The sequence below is a fragment of the Lepidochelys kempii genome, chromosome 1 (genome assembly GCF_965140285.1).
Source record: "Lepidochelys kempii isolate rLepKem1 chromosome 1, rLepKem1.hap1, whole genome shotgun sequence".
In the NCBI taxonomy this organism is placed as follows: domain Eukaryota; kingdom Metazoa; phylum Chordata; order Testudines; family Cheloniidae; genus Lepidochelys; species Lepidochelys kempii.
The window spans coordinates 347,851,935-347,873,866 of record NC_136380.1 but is presented as its reverse complement, the minus strand read 5'-3'; the positions used below and the strand labels follow the sequence as shown (position 1 = coordinate 347,873,866).

The 21,932-nt window shown below is 43.4% G+C and overlaps 1 protein-coding gene across 1 annotated transcript; it reads left to right on the top strand.

The window, feature by feature from the left end:
- Positions 1-1,155: 1,155 nt before the first annotated feature.
- On the top strand, positions 1,156-19,731 carry LOC140907028 (carboxypeptidase A2). The gene is made up of 11 exons (XM_073332137.1): positions 1,156-1,220; positions 6,237-6,318; positions 8,809-8,943; positions 9,656-9,754; positions 11,150-11,251; positions 13,366-13,467; positions 14,915-15,025; positions 15,483-15,573; positions 16,530-16,729; positions 19,058-19,142; positions 19,547-19,731. The coding sequence occupies exons 1-11, from the start codon at positions 1,156-1,158 to the stop codon at positions 19,729-19,731; spliced, it is 1,257 nt and encodes a 418-aa protein (XP_073188238.1).
- Positions 19,732-21,932: the final 2,201 nt, after the last annotated feature.

Here is a 21,932-nt window from a genome sequence, read left to right as displayed (position 1 = left end):
TCATTGCCTTGGCAGGGCCTAGTGAAGACATCTCTTTCCACAGCAGGTGTACCACAGGAGTTCCTCCATTTTACGTATAGTGGGACAAATTCATTGAGGAATTAAGCTGAACTTCTGCTGAGTACCAGCGTGCGACAGGGCAAAATGGCAACAACCGTAGTAACAGGGACAGAGCCACTGCAATGCCAGAAGTGAGCCATGCTTGTGAAAGGGGCAGAGGTGAAAGTAAGCCGGTCCAATATGGCGTACCGGCAAGAGCCGGTGCGCCATACCGGACCGGCTTCCCCCAGCAGCAATTTAAAGGGGCTGGGGCTCCCAGCAGCAGCTGGAGCCCTGGGCCCTTTAAATTGCTTCCGGAGCCCCGCTGCCGGAGCTTCTGGATAGCGGAGGCAGCAGGGAGCCCTGGGGCTCCGTTGGCGAATTAAAGGGCCTGGGGCACCACTGCGGGTAGTGGCGTCTGGGAGCCCCAGGCCCTTTAAATGGTCCCCAAGCCACAGGCTCCCAGCCGCCTCCGTAGCTGGTAGCTCCGGTGGTGATTTAAAGGGCCTGGGGCTCCCAGCTGCCTCTACAGTAGCCGGAGCCCCGGGCCCTTTAAATCTTGATTTAAAGGGCCTGGGGCTCTAAAGGCTCCACCTCTTCTGGTTTAGGCCCCACCCCTTCTAGTCGAGGCCCTGGCCCTGCTCAGGACTCCGGTGTACCGGTAAGTTCTTTACGTTACTTTCACCCCGGAAACGGGGTATGGCCACGCTGGGCAGAGCATCTGGCAGTGGAGCTCCTGTGTATTTCCAAAAGGCATTAAAGCTGCCTCCAACTCCACTGGGGGAAACACCGTCTCCTTGAGGGCTGAAGCTCCTCTGGAGCATATAGAGCTTTGCCGGCAAAGCTTTGAACTTGACACCTTCCTGTGCCAGCTTTGCTGAATTTGGCCCAGCCAGCTGCCAATTATCACAACATCAGAGTGGAAAGTACCCTGAGAGGAGAAATTACATCCTTGTCTGCCCAGCTACCTTGAAAGTTTTGACATATGTGGGAATTCAATCATATGGGATTCAGATACCACTTTAGTTGAAGAGGGAGGACATATCAGGCCCTTTATATAAATATGGCCTTGCTTGCTAGATCATTGGTCTTCTGTCTCTGGCTAACCCTTCAAACATGAGGCTGATTTTGTTCTTCAGCACCCTCACTGGGGCTGCCTGGTGCCTAGAAACATTTGCTGGGTGAGTTATATTTTAACAGAAGATCTCTGATTCAAAGGCCATGTTATTCTAAAACTTTTTCATCTTTGAGTACCTTAATTGAAAAGGTTGGGTGCACATACTTTGCTTTTCATTAGCTAATTAGTTTTCACAAAATATCATCTTGGCTTTTTCTGTGCATCTCAGATCTTTTATTGAGAGGGATCATGATGCTGTTTTGACAGTCAGTGATCCAGAGGAAGGACTAAAGTCCGTATAATGCACTTAATTATGTAGTACATCTAGAGCTGTAGAAGGCACAGCAGTTTGGTTCTCAGGGGTCTGAGGAAACAATTTCTTTTGATTGATCTGAGTTCACAAGAGAGTTGGGTTCATGCTACAGAGTCTGGGGTAGGGATTGATTTAAATTTCCCCAAAGTTCAGGTTTACCTGGGATTTTGCTTCAGCTTATTATAGAGCTAGGGATCAGCCTCAAAGGTACGGATCTGGAAGTGGATCTGAATCTCACCACAAAGTTTGAGAATGTTTGGACCCACGAATTTGGTTTGGCTCATTATAGAAATAGGGTCCCATAAGGAAAATTAGAATCAGGTTCCAGATCCAAACTTGCCCAGAGCACAGGGGTGCTGAGATTCAGGGTTCTGATTTCTTGTTTACAGTCCCTTGAGGTTTGCTTTGAATTTTAAGGAAGCCCAAAAATGAAAAATGAAACTGAGTTGAAACTGCCCAGTTTCACACGGTTTTGATTCAGAACCATTATCTGGCCCCAAGTTCACTCAAAAGTGGACCAAGAGTAGCTCAAAACGTTCATGAATCTTGCAAAATAATCTGAGTTTAACCGCAATCCTGGGCAAGAGTTGTTCCTTTCAGTCCCAAAGTTTTGCACAGCTCAGCTTCAACTGTGTTCCTCAAGCATAAAGATTGATAGCCTCTGTTCATTTTTATCCGAGGTAGTGTCCCTGCAGATTCCTCTCTCTCTCTCTCTCTTTGGGTATAAATGTCTAATCTCTTTCAGAACCTTACTAAGTAATTTGTATTATAATATCTTACAGCATGAGGTTACACAGGTTTATTCACACATTGCATTAAAATATGTGCTTTAAGCCTTTTAATCTCATTAAGTGTATAAGAACTTGACTAAAATATAATACAAAATCTGATGGATGTCTGCTAGAATGTGGGAAATAGACACCAGATCCCAGTGAACAAACATCCATACATCACAAAAGCCTGTTTACTTAGCACTTAATTTGCAACTTTCTTGACAGTCTAAGTGGAGTGGCCAAGGATTGCTAGGAGCCTGGATACTTCTCTCTCACGTTAAGGGTGGTCCCACCAGATTTAAAATGAAGTATATTAGCAAGGGAAACTTGCACTGCTGTTTTCCCTGCTGTATCTGTTCTGTGTAAGTTTCTACTGTGTGAGTGGAAGCCAATGGACAATAGAAAAAAAGTAATTACTAGCTAAAATAAGAGCACAAGTCAGCTGGCAGGTTTGCACCCCCAGAGATGCAGAGCTCCAAGGTGTAACAGCAGAGCTACACAGGGACATGTTCTGGGCTCTATGATTATTATTATGATTTAATATTTATATTACAGTAGCTTCTAGTGGCTCCAGTCAGAGCTCCATTGTTCTAGGTGTTACAAAACACATTCAAAGATTCAGTCCCTGCCCCAGAAAAGCTTACAATCTAAGAAGGCAGATTACATACAAACAGGAGAAGGGTGAGAAAGAAAGATCATAGAATCATAGAATATCAGGGTTGGAAGGGACCTCAGAAGGTCATCTAGTCCAACCCCCTGCTCAAAGCAGGACCGATCCCCAATTAAATCATCCCAGCCAGGGCTTTGTCAAGCCTGACCTTAAAAACCTCTAAGGAAGGAGATTCTACCACCTCCCTAGGTAACACATTCCAGTGTTTCACCACCCTCCTAGTGAAAAAGTTTTTCCTAATATCCAACCTAAACCTCCCCCACTGCAACTTGAGACCATTACTCCTTGTTCTGTCATCTGCTACCACTGAGAATAGTCTAGATCCATCCTCTTTGGAACCCCCTTTCAGGTAGTTGAAAGCAGCTATCAAATCCCCCCTCATTCTTCTCTTCAGCAGACTAAACAATCCCAGTTTCCTCAGCCTCTCCTCATAAGTCATGTGTTCCAGTCCCCTAATCATTTTTGTTGCCCTCCGCTGGACTCTTTCCAATTTTTCCACATCCTTCTTGTAGTGTGGGGCCCAAAACTGGACACAGTACTCCAGATGAGGCCTCACCAATGTCGAATAGAGGGGAACGATCACGTCCCTCGATCTGCTGGCAATGCCCCTACATATACATCCCAAAATGCCATTGGCCTTCTTGGCAACAAGGGCACACTGTTGACTCATATCCAGCTTCTCGTCCACTGTAACCCCTAGGACCTTTTCTGCAGAACTGCTGCCGAGCCATTCAGTCCCTCGTCTGTAGCGGTGCATTGGATTCTTCCGTCCTAAGTGCAGGACTCTGCACTTGTCCTTGTTGAACCTCATCAGGTTTCTTTTGGCCCAATCCTCCAATTTGTCTAGGGCCCTCTGTATCCTATCCCTACCCTCCAGCATATCTACCTCTCCTCCCAGTTTAGTGTCGTCTGCAAACTTGCTGAGGGTGCAATCCACACCATCCTTCAGATCATTTACGAAGATATGAGGGGGGATTTGATAGCTGCTTTCAACTACCTGAAAGGGGGTTCCAAAGAGGATGGCTCTAGACTGTTCTCAATGGTAGCAGATGACAGAACGAGGAGTAATGGTCTCAAGTTGCAGTGGGGGAGGTTTAGATTGGATATTAGGAAAAACTTTTTCACTAAGAGGGTGGTGAAACACTGGAATGTGTTACCTAGGGAGGTGGTAGAATCTCAATTCCTTAGAGGTTTTTAAGGTCAGACTTGACAAAGCCCTGGCTGGGATGATTTAACTGGGAATTGGTCCTGCTTCGAGCAGGGGGTTGGACTAGATGACCTTCTGGGGTCCCTTCCAACCCTGATATTCTATGATTCTATGATTCTATGATATTGAACAAAAGCAGCCCCAGGACTGACCCTTGGGGCACTCCACTTGATACCGGCTGCCAACTAGACATGGAGCCATTGATCACTACCCGTTGAGCCCGACAATCTAGCCAGCTTTCTATCCACCTTATAGTCCATTCATCCAGCCCATACTTCTTTAACTTGCTGGCAAGAATACTGTGGGAGACCGCATCAAAAGCTTTGCTATAGTCAAGGAACAACACATCCACTGCTTTCCCTTCATCCACAGAGCCCGTTATCTCGTCACAGAAGGCAATTAGATTAGTCAGGCATGACTTGCCCTTGGTGAATCCATGCTGACTGTTCCCGATCACTTGCCTCTCCTCGAAGTGCTTCAGAATTGATTCCTTGAGGACCTGCTCCATGATTTTTCCAGGGACTGAGGTGAGGCTGACTGGCCTGTAGTTCCCAGGATCCTCCTTCTTCCCTTTTTTAAAGATGGGCACTACATTAGCCTTTTTCCAGTCGTCCGGGACTTCCCCCAATCGCCATGAGTTTTCAAGATAGAATAAAAGATAGATAGAATAAAATAAATGCAAAATGACTCTCTTTTGGTCCATCCTGGAACCTTGTCAGCACTGAGTTTTCATGAGTTTATTGGCCTTTGGGATGCCTGTCTTTTGAAGCTGGAGACAAGAATGGAGAAGTGCATTATATATAACATCAAACTGTAGAGCTGATTTAATAGATTCATGGATTCCAAGGCCAGAAGGGACCACTGTGATAATCTAGTCTCTCCTCCTGCATAACACAGGCCATTGGACTTCCCTGAATTAATTCATGCTTCAAATCCAATAGCTGTGATTGTAGTACAGCATATATTTTAGGAAAAGGTCCAGTCTTGATTCAAAAATGTCCATTGATGAAGAATCTACCACAACCCTTAGTAAATTGCTCCAATGGTTAATTACTCTCACTGTGAAACAATTACACCTTGTTTCTAGTCTGAATTTGTCTAGCTTCAACTTCCAGCAATACAATCTTGTTATACCTTTGTATACTAAACTAGACTTGTATACTAGACTGAAGAGCCCTCTGTTATCAACTGTCTCTTCTCCACGTCGGTTCTTATAAACTGTGATCAAATCCCCCTTGATCTTTTATTTGATAAGATAAGTAGATTAAGCTCCTTGAGTCTCTCACTATAAGGTATGTTTTCCAACTCCTTAATCATTCTCATGATTCGTCTCTGAAGCCTCTCCAATTTTTCAAACTCCTTCTTGAATTGTGAACGCCAGAATTGGACACAGTATCCAGTAGTGGTCGTTCCAGTGCCAAACACAGAGGTAATATAACCTCCCTATTCCCACTCAGTATTTCCCTGTTTATATATTCAAGACCCACAGCCCTTTTAGCATCACACTGAGAGCTCATGTTTAGCTGATCATGGCCCCCAAATCAATTATGGAGTCACTGCTTCCCAGGATAGAGTCCCACATCCTGTAAGTATGGCCTGCATTCTTTTGTTCTTAGTCATCTGACCTACATTTGGTTGTAACACAACATATATTGTTTGATTGCCCTCAGCTCACCAAGCATAACAGATTGCTTTGTATCAGTGACCTATACTTTTCATACCTTACCACTCCCCACATCTTTGTGTCATCTGCAAACTTTATCAGTAACAAATATTTTCTTCCAGGTCAACATAGAGCCAAGAACTGATCCCTGCTGGACCCCATTAGAAACACACCAACTCAATGTTGATTTCCCATTTACATTTACACTTTGAAACCTATTAGCTAGCCAGTTTTTAATCCATTTAATATGTGCCATGGTGATTTTGTATCATGCTAGTTTTTTAATCAAAATATCATGCAGTGCCAAGTCAAATGCCTTACAGAAATCTAACATCAACACAATATTACCATTATCAGCCACGTTTGTAATCTCATCAAAAAATAATAGCAAGTTAATCTGACAAGATCTATTTTCCATAAGCCCATTTTATAAGATTTATTTCATTTTTTGTAGTGACCAGGTTCTTAGGGTGAAGGCAAACAGTGAAGAAGAGATTAACAAACTACAGCTGTTAGAAACACTGGAGCATCTTCAGGTGTGTCATTACACTTTCTACAGGCATTTGTTAATCTTTCAGACTGTGAGTTCTTCAGGGCAGGGATTGTGCCTCCCTTTTTTTGTTTGGAAATTGCTTATCACAACGTGGGAGCTGCCATAAATAAATAATAATAGTATAGAATAATAAAAATGTAGGGCTGGAGAGGACCTTGGGAGGTCTAGTCCTGCTCTCTGCACTGAGGCAGGACCAACATCCCTGACAAATGTTTGTCTAACTTATTCTTCAAAAGTTCCAATGATCAGGATTTCACAACTGTCCTTGGTCCAGTGTTAATTACTCTTATAGTTAGAAAGTTTTTCCTAATATCTAACCTAAATCTCCCTTCCCGCAAATTAATCTGATTACTTCCTATCCTACCTTCCATGGACATGGAGAATAATTAATCACCGTCCTCTTTGCAACAGCTCTTAACATATTTAAAGACTGTTATCAGCCCCCCCCCCCCCGGGTCTTCTTTTCTCCAGACTAAATAAAAGCCCAGGGTTTTTTTACCTTTCTTCATAGGTGAGGTTTTATTGTTTTTTTGTCACTCCCCTCTGGACTCTCTTCAATTTGTCCACATCTTTCTTAAAGTGTGGGGCCCAAAACTGAACACAGTACTCTAGCTGAGACCTCACCAATGCCAAGCAGAGTGGAACAATAACCTCCAATTGTTACATATGATACTTCTGTTAATTTATCCCAGCATGATATTTAGTTTTTTTCACAACGGTGTCACGTTGCTGGTTCATGCTCAATATAAGAGGCATGATCTAGTAGTCTTAGCCCCATCCTGGAAACAGGAACTCCTGAGTTTGAATCCTGTACCTAATTGCGCCTGACCTAACGAAAGTCTGTCATAAATATAAAGGGAAGGGTAACTACCTTTCTGTATACAGTGCTATAAAATCCCTCCTGGCCAGAGGCAAAATCCTTTCACTTGTAAAGGGTTAAGAAGCTAAGATAACCCCGCTGGCACCTGACCCAAAATGGCGAATGAGGGGACAAGATTCTTTCAAATCTGGAGGCGGGGGGGGGGGGGGGGGGAACAAAGGGTTTGGCCTGTCTGTGTGATGCTTTTGCTGGGAACAGATCAGGAATGCAAGCCTTACAACTCCTGCACTCTAGGGTACAGATGTGGGGACCCACATGAAAGACCCCCCTAAGCTTATTCTTACCAATGTATATTCCTGTTTTTGTGTCTTTTTGTAACTTAAGGTTTTGACTAGATGGAGTCTCTATGTTTTGAATCTGATTACCCTGTAAAGTATTTACCATCCTGATTTTACAGAGGCGATTCTTTTACCTTTTCTTTAAATAAAATTATTCTTTTAAGAACCTGATAGATTTTTCATTGTTCTTAAAACCAAGGGTTTGGGTCTGTGTTCACCTGTACCAATTGGTGAGGATTATTATCAAGCCTTCCCCAGGAAAGGAGGTGTAGGGCTTGGGGGGATATTTTGGGGAAAGACGTCTCCAAGTGGTCTCTTTCCCTGTTCTTTGTTTAAAACACTTGGTGGTGGCAGCATAGGGTTCAAGGACAAGGCAAAGTTTGTACCTTGGGGAAGTTTTTAACCTAAGCTAGTAAGAATAAGCTTAGGGGATCTTTCATGCAGGTCCCCCCATCTGTACCCTAGAGTTCAGAGTGGGGAAGGAACCTTGACAAAGTCACTTTAAACTAGGGTGACCAGATGTCCTGATTTTATAGGGACAGTCCTGATATTTGGGGCTTTTTCTTATATAGGCGCCTATTACCCCCCATCCCCAGTCCTGATTTTTCACACTTGCTATCTGGTCACCCTACTTTAAACCTCTGTGTTTCAGTTTCCTCCTTTTAAAACAGGGATGATCATATGTATATACTGGTCTTCTATTGACAGTATGGTAATTAATTAATGTATGTATTGTGTTATGAGGAAGATAAGCATGATGTAAAACACTAGGCAGTATAGATTTTATGACCACTGATGAGAACTTCTCTTAAAATTAATCTATTTTATTTATTTGTATTTATATACATGCAAGATAAAATGTGCAACACTATAAAAGAAGCAAAAGCAACGTATATAGTATCAGATAATCATCTACATATTGAGCATTTCTTGGAACTATAGCTGGTGAGGGGAAAATACAAGAGTCATAATAGATATGGTACAAAATCTCCTTTCACTTATGCTGCTGAAGTGCTATTGAAGTCAATGAAAATGCCAGCTTTTGTCTTTCCCAGGGCCTCATTTCCCTATTTGGGAAGTGAGGACAGTCATACTGATATGTTGCAAGGGTGTTGTGAAGCCCAGTAATGATTGTTTATATAGTGATTCGAGAGTCTCAGATAATGGAATATGCTAAAGTGTGAAGTGGTGCAAAACCAAAGGCGTTATCCCAACTTGGGGGAGTCAGACATTTTCGGGGCTTCTTGAGAGATGTTCCCTAAAGTCCATTTTTCTGAAATGATTCCTTGATCTGTATTGTTTGTCTTCTCTTCAGCTTGATTTCTGGCTACGCCCCTCAAATCCAGCACTTCCTGTGGATATTCGAGTCCCCTTTCCCAGTCTCCAAGCAGTCAAAGTCTTCCTGGAGTCCCACCACATCGAGTACTCTATTCTGCTGAAAGACCTGCAGGTAGACAAAAGTACTTCACTGATGCGTGATTTATTTCCCTAATCCCTGCATTTATGCTCATTGATGTTATTTGTAGTAGAAGCAATACACAGTGCTAAAGATTCTTGCGTCTCATAAGCCTACCTGTACCAATGCAGATTTCCCTAAATCTTGTGAAAACCAACTACAGATCTCACAACAGGGTACCAGATCAGTGATGCAGGGTCTGTTTTAAGTTCCTCTTTCCACATGGATAGGCATCCTTCTACTATTCTTTGTAGACCATGTATTTAGCTATTAAGAGTCTGACAACATTTTCCAAGAATGATGTTGGCTTCCCTCAAGTTACTAGAACCCTACATCACAGTGTGAGAAAAACATCTCTGTTTGGCACTGAACTGCAAGACTCTTGAAAAGCAGTATTTCCAACACACCAGCTAAATCACGGTTAACTCTTTGCAGTACCAACCTTGCTCCTTTTTCAGGAATTCTGACACTATCCCCATTCAGCTTAATGAAACTTAATGTTGACCATTTAAATGCCAACAGTGTTACCTATTTCACTGCCTATGAGTTTAGTGAAACATCCAGCTGTTCTGCAGTTGTGTCTGGAGTCTGACACCAGGGCAGAGCTTGTGGGGAGTGCTGCAACTTCATTTCCCAATTCTGACACTTGATTAAAATCCTGCCGAAGAAGTTGGCCTTCCTCACAGATTTGAATTGCTTGGTTTAGGTCATAATAGAGGAAGAAAAGCAAGAGATGGTTAACAATCAACAAAGGGAACGTGGCACCAGTAATTTCAACTATGGAGCTTATCACCCCTTAGAATCTGTAAGTATTTCAAGTTCAGCTCTTTGGGGGAGAGATTATTTAATTCTGTCCTGCTTTTGCATGTCACCGCCACTCAAACATTCTTTGTAAGTATGTTGAATTCCTTCTTGTCTTCCTTTCTGCATTCTCCACAGTGGTTTTAATATCTCACACCATTACAAGTAGGTCTGCTGTGTTTTATAATGAGCTTATTTTGGACTCATCACATTGAGGGATTACTCTCAGTTGCTAAAAGGTAGGAATATTACAAGCAAGTGCTCAACAAACCTCTCCATACAGCTCTGCCAATATTTCTCATTTCCCTGTTATTCCAGTCTGGGGCCCAAACATAGCTCTATCAATTCACTTTAATCCAGGCCTGCAGCATCTCCATCCCAGTGCTGGGCTCCCATATTGTTAGGCTAGGTTTAGTTGCATGCATGGTCTCTTTTGTTGCTACAGGAACCAGGGTACCAAACTAGATGGAGCAATGATTTATTCATGTGTTGCAGGTCCTATCTTGCTGCATTATGTGGCCTCCTGTGTCTTGATGAACAGCTATTGAATGTCACACTTATTTTAGATAATAAAAATGCTAGGTGTATTGTCTCATCAAAATAAAATGTGTCTGATTTGGATCTCATGCTGGGTTTGTTTTTTTTACCAGTGTAACTCTATTGACTTCTGTGGAGTAACTGCAGATTTACCTTGGAATGACTGAGATCAGAGACAGGCCTACTAAGTGCACCAGAAAACTGATTTTATACAACTTTCTTCCATGTGACATTGGTTGTGACTGGCAGTGTGTGAGTTCAGTGTCAGAGACGACAGACCACCTTCCATGTTGCTCTAATGATCAGTCTGGAGATAGAGTGTTAGCCCATACCAAGGAGAGAGAGCTCAGGTCCCTCCTTTGGGAGAATGGCATCAAACAATACCCTCCAGGGAACCCCCTTCTCTGGCCTACACACAGAGCAATGTTGGGGGGCTTTAGAGGAAGCCAATTCTAGCCCTTCTCAGCCAAGAAAGGTCTGCTGTGATGCAGAGCTTTTGAGGGCAACAATTGGGAAGTAAGGGGGTAAAGAATGAGGGGATCCCCTTCTCAGAAATATGTGGTCCAAATTGCTTTTGTGTAGGATCTTTTTTATAAACTGCACCCCAAAATGCTTTTCAGAATTAGATAATTCCACATCAGAGCTACTAGATAATAGCTGAAAGAGAGAAAAATGAAGCTGTACAGGCAAGAGAGAAGAGAGGTGTTTTGTGAGGGTGGAAAGTAAATGGAAAGTGAAGCGGAGAAATACAGGCAGGCTGCAGGTAGCAAGCACTACAAAGGAGAAAGCTCTCACATCAACGCAAGGATTAGCATAAAAATATTTGATAGAATATAAACTCTGTCATTATTTTAAATTTTAGATTTATGCAGCACTGGATGATCTTGCAGCTGACTACCCCAGCCTTGTGAGCAAGCAAAAGATTGGAGAGTCTTATGAAAAGCGGCCCATGTACATTCTCAAGGTATTGTTCCTGTGCATATAACAACAACTTTACATTTCTCTAACACCTGTCCATCCAAAACATCCCAAAGCATCTAGAGAGAGAAATCAGTCCACCCACCACTAAACTGCAGCCACCGCTAGTCATTAATGCAACAGCTGTTCAGCAGAACCGAGTAACACTTTTTAAAAATAACTTTGCCAAGAAGATACTGCAGAAGGCAGCTTTATGGAATTATCCACATGTGAATTTGGCCAGGACCCTGGGCCAACACCCTGACTCTTGCAAAAAAGTATTATGGGATCTTTAATCACTGCAAATAATCAGAACTTTGTGTTTATGCCTCAGGGTCTTCAGTATCCTTGAAAAACTGGAACCTTGGTTTGCAAAAATAGGAAAAAACCCAACTCATTCCAAATATTGGCTTTGTTCAATTTATGTTGGTCCAAATAGGAAAGCCATTGTCATGCGTGAGATTGAGTCGCTTACTTAGCTCTTAGGTGACACTGTGCCAAAGATGCTCATTTAGAATAATGATACATACCCTTAATTTTTGTTGGATCCTGGCTGCCTTAACAACAGATATGAATAAGGGGCCCATATGGGGCTGGTGAAGATATTATGTGTGTACACAGCGGCTTCCTCATCAGAAATAGAGGAGAACAGGGAGCAGAATCCTAGAATCATAGACTATCAGGGTTGGAAGGGACCTCAGGAGGTCATCTAGTCCAACCCCCTGCTCAAAGCAGGACCAATCCCCAACTAAATCATTCCAGCCAGGGCTTTGTCAAGCCTGACCTTAAAAACTTCTAAGGAAGGAGGTTCCACCACCCTAGTGAAAAAGTTTTTCCTAATATCCAACCTAAACCTCCCCCACTGCAACTTGAGACCATTACTCCTTGTTCTGTCATCTGGTACCACGGAGAACAGTCTAGATCAATCCTCTTTGGCACCCCCTTTCAGGTAGTTGAAAGCAGCTATCAAATCTCCCCTCATTCTTCTCTTCCGCAGACTAAACAATCCCAGTTCCCTCAGCCTCTCCTCATAAGTCATGTGTTCCAGTCCCCTAATCATTTTTGTTGCCCTCTGCTGGACGTTTTCCAATTTTTCTACATCCTTCCTGTAGTGTGGGGCCCAAAACTGGACACAGTACTCCAGATGAAGCCTCACCAATGTCAAATAGAGGGGAACAATCACGTCCCTCGATCTGCTGGCAATGCCCCTACATATACATCCCAAAATGCCATTAGCCTTCTTGGCAACAATGGCACACTGTTGACTCATATCCAACTTCTCGTCCACTGTAACCCCTAGGTCCTTTTCTGCAGAACTGCTGCTGAGCCATTCGATCCCTAATCTGTAGCAGTGCACTGGATTCTTCCGTCCTAAGTGCAGGTCTCTGCACTTGTCCTTGTTGAACCTCATCAGATTTCCTTTGGCCCAATCCTCTAATTTGTCTAGGGCCCTCTGTATCCTATCCCTACCCTCCAGCATATCTACCTCTCCTCCCAGTTTAGTGTCGTCTGCAAACTTGCTGAGGGTGCAATCCACACCATCCTCCAGATCATTTATGAAGATATTGAACAAAACCGGCCCCAGGACCGACCCTTGGGGCACTCCACTTGATACTGGCTGCCAACTAGACATGGAGCCATTGATCACTACCCGCTGAGCCTGACAATCTAGCCAGCTTTCTATCCACCTTATAGTCCATTCATCCAGCCCATACCTCTTTAACTTGCTGGCAAGAATACTGTGGGAGACTGTGTCAAAAGCTTTGCTAAAGTCAAGGAACACCACATCCACTGCTTTCCCCTTATCCAGAGAGCCAGTTATCTCATCACAGAAGGCAATTAGATTAGTCCGGCATGACTTGCCCTTGGTGAAGCTGTGGCAAAAACTGCAAATGACAATATTAAGTCAATGAACTGGTAAATCTGGCAAGATTACCAGCAGCATTAAGGCAAATATCCCATCACAGGGTCTGATTCTCCACTCTATTACACCAGTTTTATGCCATGCAACTCCGTTGCTTTTCAATCATTTTCGATATTTCAGATGGAAAAACGAGTGGGATAGGAAATGAGAGGACTCGCGCTAGTGAGGGTTTTTAAAGTTTATGTTTCATTTTGCAGTTCAGCACTGGAGGAACCAACCGTCCTGCCATTTGGCTCGATGCCGGTATCCACTCCCGAGAATGGATCACCCAGGCAACTGCACTGTGGACAGCTAAAAAGGTTAGTGGATTGACTTTCTTTTCTCCTGGGATGGCTACTGACTATTATTGATTGATAAAACATTTAAAAGAATACATTGCCCATATACAGCACCTTTCATGAAAAGATACCAGAATGGTCTGCTGCATATCCTTTACCAACCAAGGTTTATAGGGATTGCTTCACCCACCCATGAAATACACCTGCTTCTGGGGTGGAACATGGCAGTTGCTTAACACTGCACAGAAATTTAAAACAGGTAGTGAAAAATGCTGTATACAATTGAAACTGTAAGGGGAATTTTAGGTCAGAAAAAAGCAATTTGGTCAGGACATCAAATTTAATAGCCCTACTCTTGCGAAAAGTCACATGGGATCTTCAACAGCAAATGTCAGTAATTCAGTTTTATGTCTCATCTGCACTTCCAGCAACACACTGACTCCTATCACTACATGGAGACATTAATTCATTATTGCCTCTGAGAGAAAAAACAACACCTACTGTGAGAAAACAGCTTATTCATAAATCTGTAGTATGTTTTACACAGATCAAGGGCTTGATTCTCCATTCTGACTTAGTGTTTTACACCCATTTTGCTCTCATTTTGCAGAGGAATAAATGGTTACACAGCATGCAAGGCAGAAGAGAGTCAGGCCCTAGATGTTCTTTTGTAGATACATTTTTATTTCCTTTCTACTTTGAACTTGTACTGTACCCAACCAGAATTTGGTGCAGTATTAGCATGGCAAGTATTCTATAATGATCTAACATAACCCAGAATCAACTGTATTGATTTTTATGCAGTAAATAATGCTTTACTTGTCTGTAGCACTTTTTATCTAAAGATCTCAGATGGCTTTACAGCCATTTATTTCAGTCTCATAGCTCCTCTTTGCGGTATGTCAGTCTTACTAGCCTCATAACTAATGGAAAACTGAGGCACAGAGAGGTTAAATGACTTGCCCAAGGTCTCACAGTGAATCACTGACAGAGCTGAGAAGAGTGTCCAGGAGTCATGACTCCCAATGCTGCACTTTCACCACTACCCTACATCTGTACAATTACATATTGTTTAGAGACAGTCACACCAATACCACAGATGACGTACCAACAAGACAGTAACTTTTAAAGTGTCTCTTATTTGTCATCAAGTTTCAGGGCTCACGTTCCACTGAAATGAATAAGGGTGGTTCACACCCCTCAGAGCAATTGTTTCAGTCTGCGGTCTCAGAGAGAAAGAGTTGCACTGGGAAGATTATCTTTGCCAACAGAAGGGCCAAAAAATTAAATTATTTTAAAATGTGAGCATAAATTCTGCTGAAAATGACTAAGCCACCAGAGAAATGCAGCTGTACTGTACACTCCAACCCTGCTTAACCCAATCCCACTACATAACGATTACAGTATGAACATTTCGGGAAGAAGCGACTGTGATAAGCATGTTAGAATGTATTTTGTCTCTGCTTAGATTGCGTCTGAGTATGGGAACAATACATCTGTCACCTCCCTGTTAAACAGAATGGACATTTTCCTGCTGGTTGTTACAAACCCTGATGGATATGCATTCACTCATACCAAAGTGAGTAACCATGGTGTGATTACACCCCCATTTCCAAACCGAATCAGGCACTTCTGGAAGCTGGGCAGTGATCTGCCATGCCATCAAAAAATTGAAAGTTTTGTTTTAGAAAAACATGTTCAGCAGATCCATATTTAGCCTTGTAAAGGTAAATCACAGTAGGGTAGGGTCACCACAGAGACCTACTGAGCCATCTAATCCATCATTGTTCCCTTCTGGGTATTCACCAGTGCTTCCACAGCTTCCCTTTGTCCATCCCCCTTGCCAGTCTAGCAGAAGTCATGTTAGGCTTCTCTCTTGCACTTATAGATTCATAGATTCCACGGTCAGAAAGGACAATTGTGATAATCTAGGCTGAGCTTCCCTTATAGATGAATGGTAGCTATTTCTGACTGGATGCTTTAATGAAATCACCAAGCTTTGCTCCTTTTGAGCCCATTATGGTTCTTTATTTCAGAATCGTATGTGGCGGAAGACACGTTCTAAGAATTCTGGGAGCCTGTGCTTTGGAGTTGATCCAAACAGGAACTGGGATGCAGGCTTTGGAGGTAGAAGAAGAGTTTTCAGCTACAGTTGTCACTACCAAAGCTGTTTCCCTTCCATGTACCTAGTCACAGGGGGACAATCTAGGAGTTTTTAAAAGTGACATGCAAAATATAGGCATCTCTACCATTATAGAGCTGAATGCCTAGAGTATGTCAGGCTAAACAGGGCATCTAACACATTTACTCATTCAAAGGATTTTTTGCTTAGGTTTCATTATGGTCTAGCTCTGCTTGGGTCAATGTCTCCTTCATCAATGTGACATCCCTCCCAGCATGCACTCTGCTGAGGCTGTCATATCACTCTCTCTACTATTGGCCTCTAGACTGTCAGGTAAATACATTATTTACCTGGAGGCCTGGAAGGATTTCTATGTGGTTTTGGGTTTTTTTATAAAATAAGATGGATGAGATCAACTATTTTCAGCTTCCCCCTGTTATTATTGACTTACATTTCTGCATCAGCTTAGAAGAAAAATGTCTATCAGCTCACCTGTTGTATATTCAAAAGTTAATGGATCAGATTTGATCTCTATTATACTAGTGTAAATCCAGGGTAACTCTACTGAAGCCAGTGGAAGTACTCCAGGTTTACAATGGTGTTACTGAGATCAGAATCTGGCCCAATGGATGCAGAAGCCCATATCATAAGAGATTCAGAAATAAAATGGTAAAAGCTGATAGTAATCGTATTTCATCAGAGTAATTTCTTGATAGATTGCCAGGGAGCAAAAGAAGGCATGAGTTATCTATCAGTAGTAGCAATATGCCTTTGTCTAATTTTCACTCTCTCTAAATACTTTTCTATCATCTATCAGTATGTCAGGCCTTGTCCCTGAGAAAAGACCTCTTGCTAGACTTTTCACTGTACAGTATTAGGCAACTTCATCTTTGTGTCAATCTTGAATTCCCTTGAGTTATAGTTTTACAGATTTGCCTTTGATCCTCACTTGCACCAACAGGCCCTGGAGCCAGTACCAACCCCTGCTCTGATTCTTACCATGGACCCAGCGCCAACTCAGAAGTGGAAGTAAAAAATGTTGTAAACTTTATCAAGAGCCATGGGAAGATCAAGGCATTCCTCACCCTTCACAGCTACTCTCAGCTTCTGTTGTTCCCCTTTGGGTATAAGTGCACCAAGCCTGCTGACTACAAAGAGCTGGTGAGATACAGCAGCTTCTTAACCCTAAGCCTTTCTCTGTCCTGACTGAGTTGCGTTTCATATTTTGAGTGTTAGCCACGTATTAAAATGACATTTTTAAGACAATAACCATGGGCTAAATTCTCCCCTCACATGTACTGGAGCAACTTCATTAAAATCAATTTGGCTCCTCAAGTGTGACTGAAATGAGAATCTGCCCCATACACTATCTTCCCTCCCTCATTGTTTTGCTTATGGTTGTTACTTTGAACATGTCTCTAACCTACATATTCTTCAGGTGGTTTTTCTTGCTTACACCACTCGTCCATCTCAACATTAGTAGTTCTGTGGAACAGATCATTTGCTCATGTTTCATCTTTGTTGCCCAACACTCTGTGCCATATGTTAAAACTGGATGGACTGGAACCGAGATACTTGAAACTTTGTATTGTTGATATTGTCTGACCATCTAGTTTCAAGGATAATTCTACAGTGTTCACCTGATTGAAATTCAGTGCCATATACTCTGGTTTTCCTCTGCTTATTTTGAGCCCATGCCTTGCTATGAGGGAGTGAGGGCTCAGATGATTTGGTCATCGGCCCTGGGGTCGGTATTGTTCAATATCTTCATTAATGATCTGGAAGATGGTGTGGATTGCACCCTCAGCAAGTTTGCAGACGACACTAAACTGGGAGGAGAGGTAGATACGCTGGAGGGTAGGGATAGTATACAGAGGGACCTAGACAAATTGGAGGATTGGGCCAAAAGAAATCTGATGAGGTTCAACAAGGACAAGTGCAGAGTCCTACACTTAGGACGGAAGAATCCAATGCACCGCTACGGACTAGGGACCGAATGGCTCAGCAGCAGTTCTGCAGAAAAGGACCTAGGGGTTACCGTGGACGAGAAGCTGGATATGAGTCAACAGTGTGCCCTTGTAGCCAAGAAGGCCAATGGCATTTTGGGATGTATAAGTAGGGGCATTGCCAGCAGATCAAGGGACGTGATCATTCCCCTCTATTTGACATTGGTGAGGCCTCATCTGGAGTACTGTGTCCAGTTTTGGGCTCCACACTACAAGAAGGATGTGGAAAAATTGGAGAGAGTCCAGAGAAGGGCAACAAAAATGATTAGGGGACTGGAACACATGACTTATGAGGAGAGGCTGAGGGAACTGGGATTGTTTAGTCTACAGAAGAGAAGAATGAGGGGAGATTTGATAGCTGCTTTCAACTACCTGAAAGGGGGTTCCAAAGAGGATGGATCTAGACTATTCTCAGTGGTAGCGGATGACAGGACAAGGAGTAATGGTCTCAAGTTGCAGTGGGGGAGATTTAGGTTGAATATTAGGAAAAACTTTTTCACTAGGAGGGTGGTGACACACTGGATTGCGTTACCTAGGGAGGTAGTGGAATCTCCTTCCTTAGAAGTTTTTAAGGTCAGGCTTGACAAAGCCCTGGCTGGGATGATTTAATTGGGGATCGGTCCTGCTTTGAGCAGGGGGTTGGACTAGATGACCTCCTGAGGTCCCTTCCAACCCTGATATTCTATGATTCTATGTAAAGCACACAGTCCTGACAGCAATCTGGGTAAGAAAGATCAAGATCAAGACTGAAGAAGAAAGACAGAGAGGGAAACCAAAGAAGTGATGGGATGTTATAAATGAAGACTTGTTAGCAGGTGCTGTGACAAAGATAAGACATTGAATTGATCATTTTGGAGGGAGAGGACTCATAGAGTGGACTCCATTTGATGGGATTAATGCAAAAAAGAAGAAGACAGTATCTTTAAAGTAGAAATCCCTACTTGTGTAAACAGGTGGTGTCTCACCACCCTGTTCCCAACACAGTATACTCACACACATTGGATCTAGTCCCAACTTCCTGGTTCTCTTTAAGTATGAGAACATCCACAGTTACATTGGATAGGATAACATAATACGAATATTAATATTTTTAAGAACTACACACCACATATGCATCAAACCATACACCAACCACTAACTCATGGGAATTTGGAAGAAACTTTCCCAATGGGGAGATTATACTATAATTATCCATGGGACTTTCTTGCACTTTCCTCTAAAGCACATAGTATGGGCCACTGCCAGCCAGGATACCTCCCAAAATATTGTACACTTGGTGGATGCTGTAGCTAGTGTCTAGCTATACAGCAATTCAGACATTAATAGATTCAGTACAACTAATTTTTGGTGGGTGAGGTTTGGCTCTAAACCAATTTGGATATTTTTTTAAATGAGGTTTGGGGTAGAAACTCTCCCCTGTTTTAGTTTGAATGTTTAATCTTCCTAATCTGACTTCTTCCTGGTTCTTCCATGATCCCTCTAGAACGCCGTGGGGAAAGCTGCTGCCAGTGCTCTGGCTTCACTGTATGACACGACATATAAAGTGGGGCCCATTTGCTCAACTATCTGTAAGTATTGAGCAGTTCTGAGTTTGATCGGTTGTAGTGGGGGAAGGGTCCACTCCTCCCTCCTCAAGGTGGGGACTTCATCCCACTAGAAGGGGTCAATGATGGGTCAATGGGATCCCTCACTAATTGCCAACTGATCCCCCACAGGCTGACCTAATGTCTGACCCACACCAGTGTTACCTTTATAGAGCCCACTCCCAGAAATTCAGTGCAGTCTGAGTAGTGCACACCCAGCCCTAATAAGCCCCTTTACTTCCTCATATAGGACCTGACCCTGAAAGGTACCAAGCATGCTCATCTCCAGTGGACTCCATCCACTAGCCAGCACTGGTGCACCTGGACACAAGCCAGCTCAGTACAGTCTCCATCTCACCCAGTGTGGTTTCTCTTTCTCTCTCTTTCAGACCAAGCCAGTGGAGGAAGCATTGACTGGTCCTATGATTATGGCATCAAATACTCCTTTGCCTTTGAGTTGCGAGACACAGGTCGCTACGGCTTCCTTCTGCCAGCCAGTCAAATCATCCCTACTGCAGAAGAGACCTGGCTCGGTCTGCTGAAGATCATGGAGCATGTGCGAGACAATCACTAACAGAAGTGGGGAGGCAAATCAACAGTATAAAAAGGACGAAGCCAACAGTCATTTAGAAAACAAACCCCAAATCTGATTCCTTTGTACTAATGTAGTAGTATATTCAGCCGATGAAAAGCCCTGTGTATGTTCAAACTACTTAGTGATGCGTCTGTCTGTAAAGATTCCTTGCTGTACATCTCTTGTCCCTGCCTTTGCTTTTCCATCTGTGGAATTCTTACACAGCGTCAAAATGTTAGGACCAGGCCAATATTCTGTAACAGACCCTTTTGTGGGTCTTCAGAAAGAAACACAGGTAGCAGCCTGTGAGTAAAGCAAGAGTAGACTTGTAGACTTCAAGGTCAGAAGGGACCATCAGGATCATCTTTTCTGACCTCCTGCACATCACAGGCCACAGAACCTCACCCACCCACTCTTGTAACAGACCCCTAACCTCTGGCTGAGTTACTGAAGTCCTCAAATCATGGTTTAAAGACTTAAAGTTACAGAGAATCCACCATTTACACTAGTTTAACCCTGCAAGTGACCCATGCCCCATGCTGTGGAGGAAGGTGAAATCTACCCCAGGGTTCCATCAGACTAGGGTGGAAAATTTGACTGCCATTATTATTGGTAATTGTGCCCAGTCAGGCAAAAATACAGGCCACTTACCAGATAGGCGAAGAGGCCAGTGGGGGGACCTGCACTGGGGTGGCGATAGGAATGTGGTGGAACAATTACAATGTGGCAGGAGGAGGCTGCTTGTGGGTTCAGAGAAGACGGGAATTATTTGCCTTGGAGTGGAGGAAACATAAGTCCTATGGGCTGTACATGTGACACAGCATCCTGGTCCGGGTTCCAGCAAATCTGTCTCTGCATGAAACAACTTCAATCCAAGCCTCTATCAGTTACTCCCAGCAGCTGAATTTTTAGCTCATGTCCCCCAATTGCTCAGTCCCCAGCACCAGTATTAAACTGCCTCCCTATCCGTGTTAACAATCCGGTTTTTACTTTTCACCTGACCCTTCTTAGGTTTCCTCAAAGTTTCTTCTTTTGCAATGAAAATAAAACAAACTTCCTTCACCTGCGTTCAGAACTGCGATTCCACAGACCTGGCACCATCTCTCCTGCTGGTATCCTGTCTATGGGACAGCGACAAGCACCGCGGCTCGTATCCCAGACGGGTCTGACAAGGGCCTTATATTTGAACTGAATGACAGCAGTGATTAGCACTTATTCTTTGCAACCAGCTAATCAATGCTCACAACACCCTTGTTACACTTGGGAAATTGAGGCTCGGAAAGATTAAAGGCCACATTTTCAAAAGTATCTTCTATATTTGGGGTCCCAATTATAAACACAGCTTGATTTTCAGTGCTGATGTGCACTTACAATTGACTTCAACTTATTCAGGGGCCTACATTTAAATTTAGGGGCCTAACTTTAGGCACCCAGGTTTGAAAATGTGGTCTGGGTAATATCACTTATCCATCGGTGAAATGCAGCTGCATCTAAGGTGGAGCATGACAGACAGTCTGGCAGTGTCTAGGGGCCATACAAAGGCACAAGGGTCTGGGGAAGAATTCCCTGGGCACAGAAGCATGTGTAGAGGGCTCAGTGTATGCCTGACCTACATTGCCCAATGCTACTCCCCCTCATAAACCCCAGGGCAGGGGCAGGTTAGGGGCACAAGGGGATGGTGTCAGGGATGAGAGGGGGAGTGCTACTGGGGATTCCGGATTGCTGTGCAGACCATAGGCAGCCCTGGGGAAGCTGCTGTACAGAAGCAGAGACGTTTGCTTTCACTTACAATCTAGTCTCGTCAGCAGCTCAGAATCCGGAGGGCACAAAGGTGGTATATATACACCCTCTCCATGAGCAACACCTTTCGAGAAGCACAGCCTAGAATCTAGCCCTTCGCATCTATAATCATGACAGGAATATGGCGCTAGCTCTCCCAGCCTTCTGTGATCATAAACGCAGCAAAGAAAACAAAAATCCCCAAATCTCTACAGAATTTTAAAAGGGCCAGAATGCAGCCCAGATCTGTACACAGAAACCACCGTACTCACTACTGAAAAAATAAACACTTATACAAGCTCCCAGACTTGTGGATCCCTCCATGTGATTACAGACATTTAGAGTTAAACCAAACCTTTTTGCATAACCATCCCTTATATTTCTATAACCCCTTACCTAGAAGACATGGGCCCCAAGAGACT

Coding starts and splice junctions, on each gene's coding strand:
- LOC140907028 (XM_073332137.1), top strand. CDS start 1,156: ATGAGGCTGATTTTGTTCTTCAGCACCCTCACTGGGGCTGCCTGGTGC. Junction 8,944..9,655: donor TTCTGCTGAAAGACCTGCAG/GTAGACAAAAGT, acceptor TGCTTGGTTTAG/GTCATAATAGAGGAAGAAAA. Junction 16,730..19,057: donor CTGCTGACTACAAAGAGCTG/GTGAGATACAGC, acceptor TGATCCCTCTAG/AACGCCGTGGGGAAAGCTGC.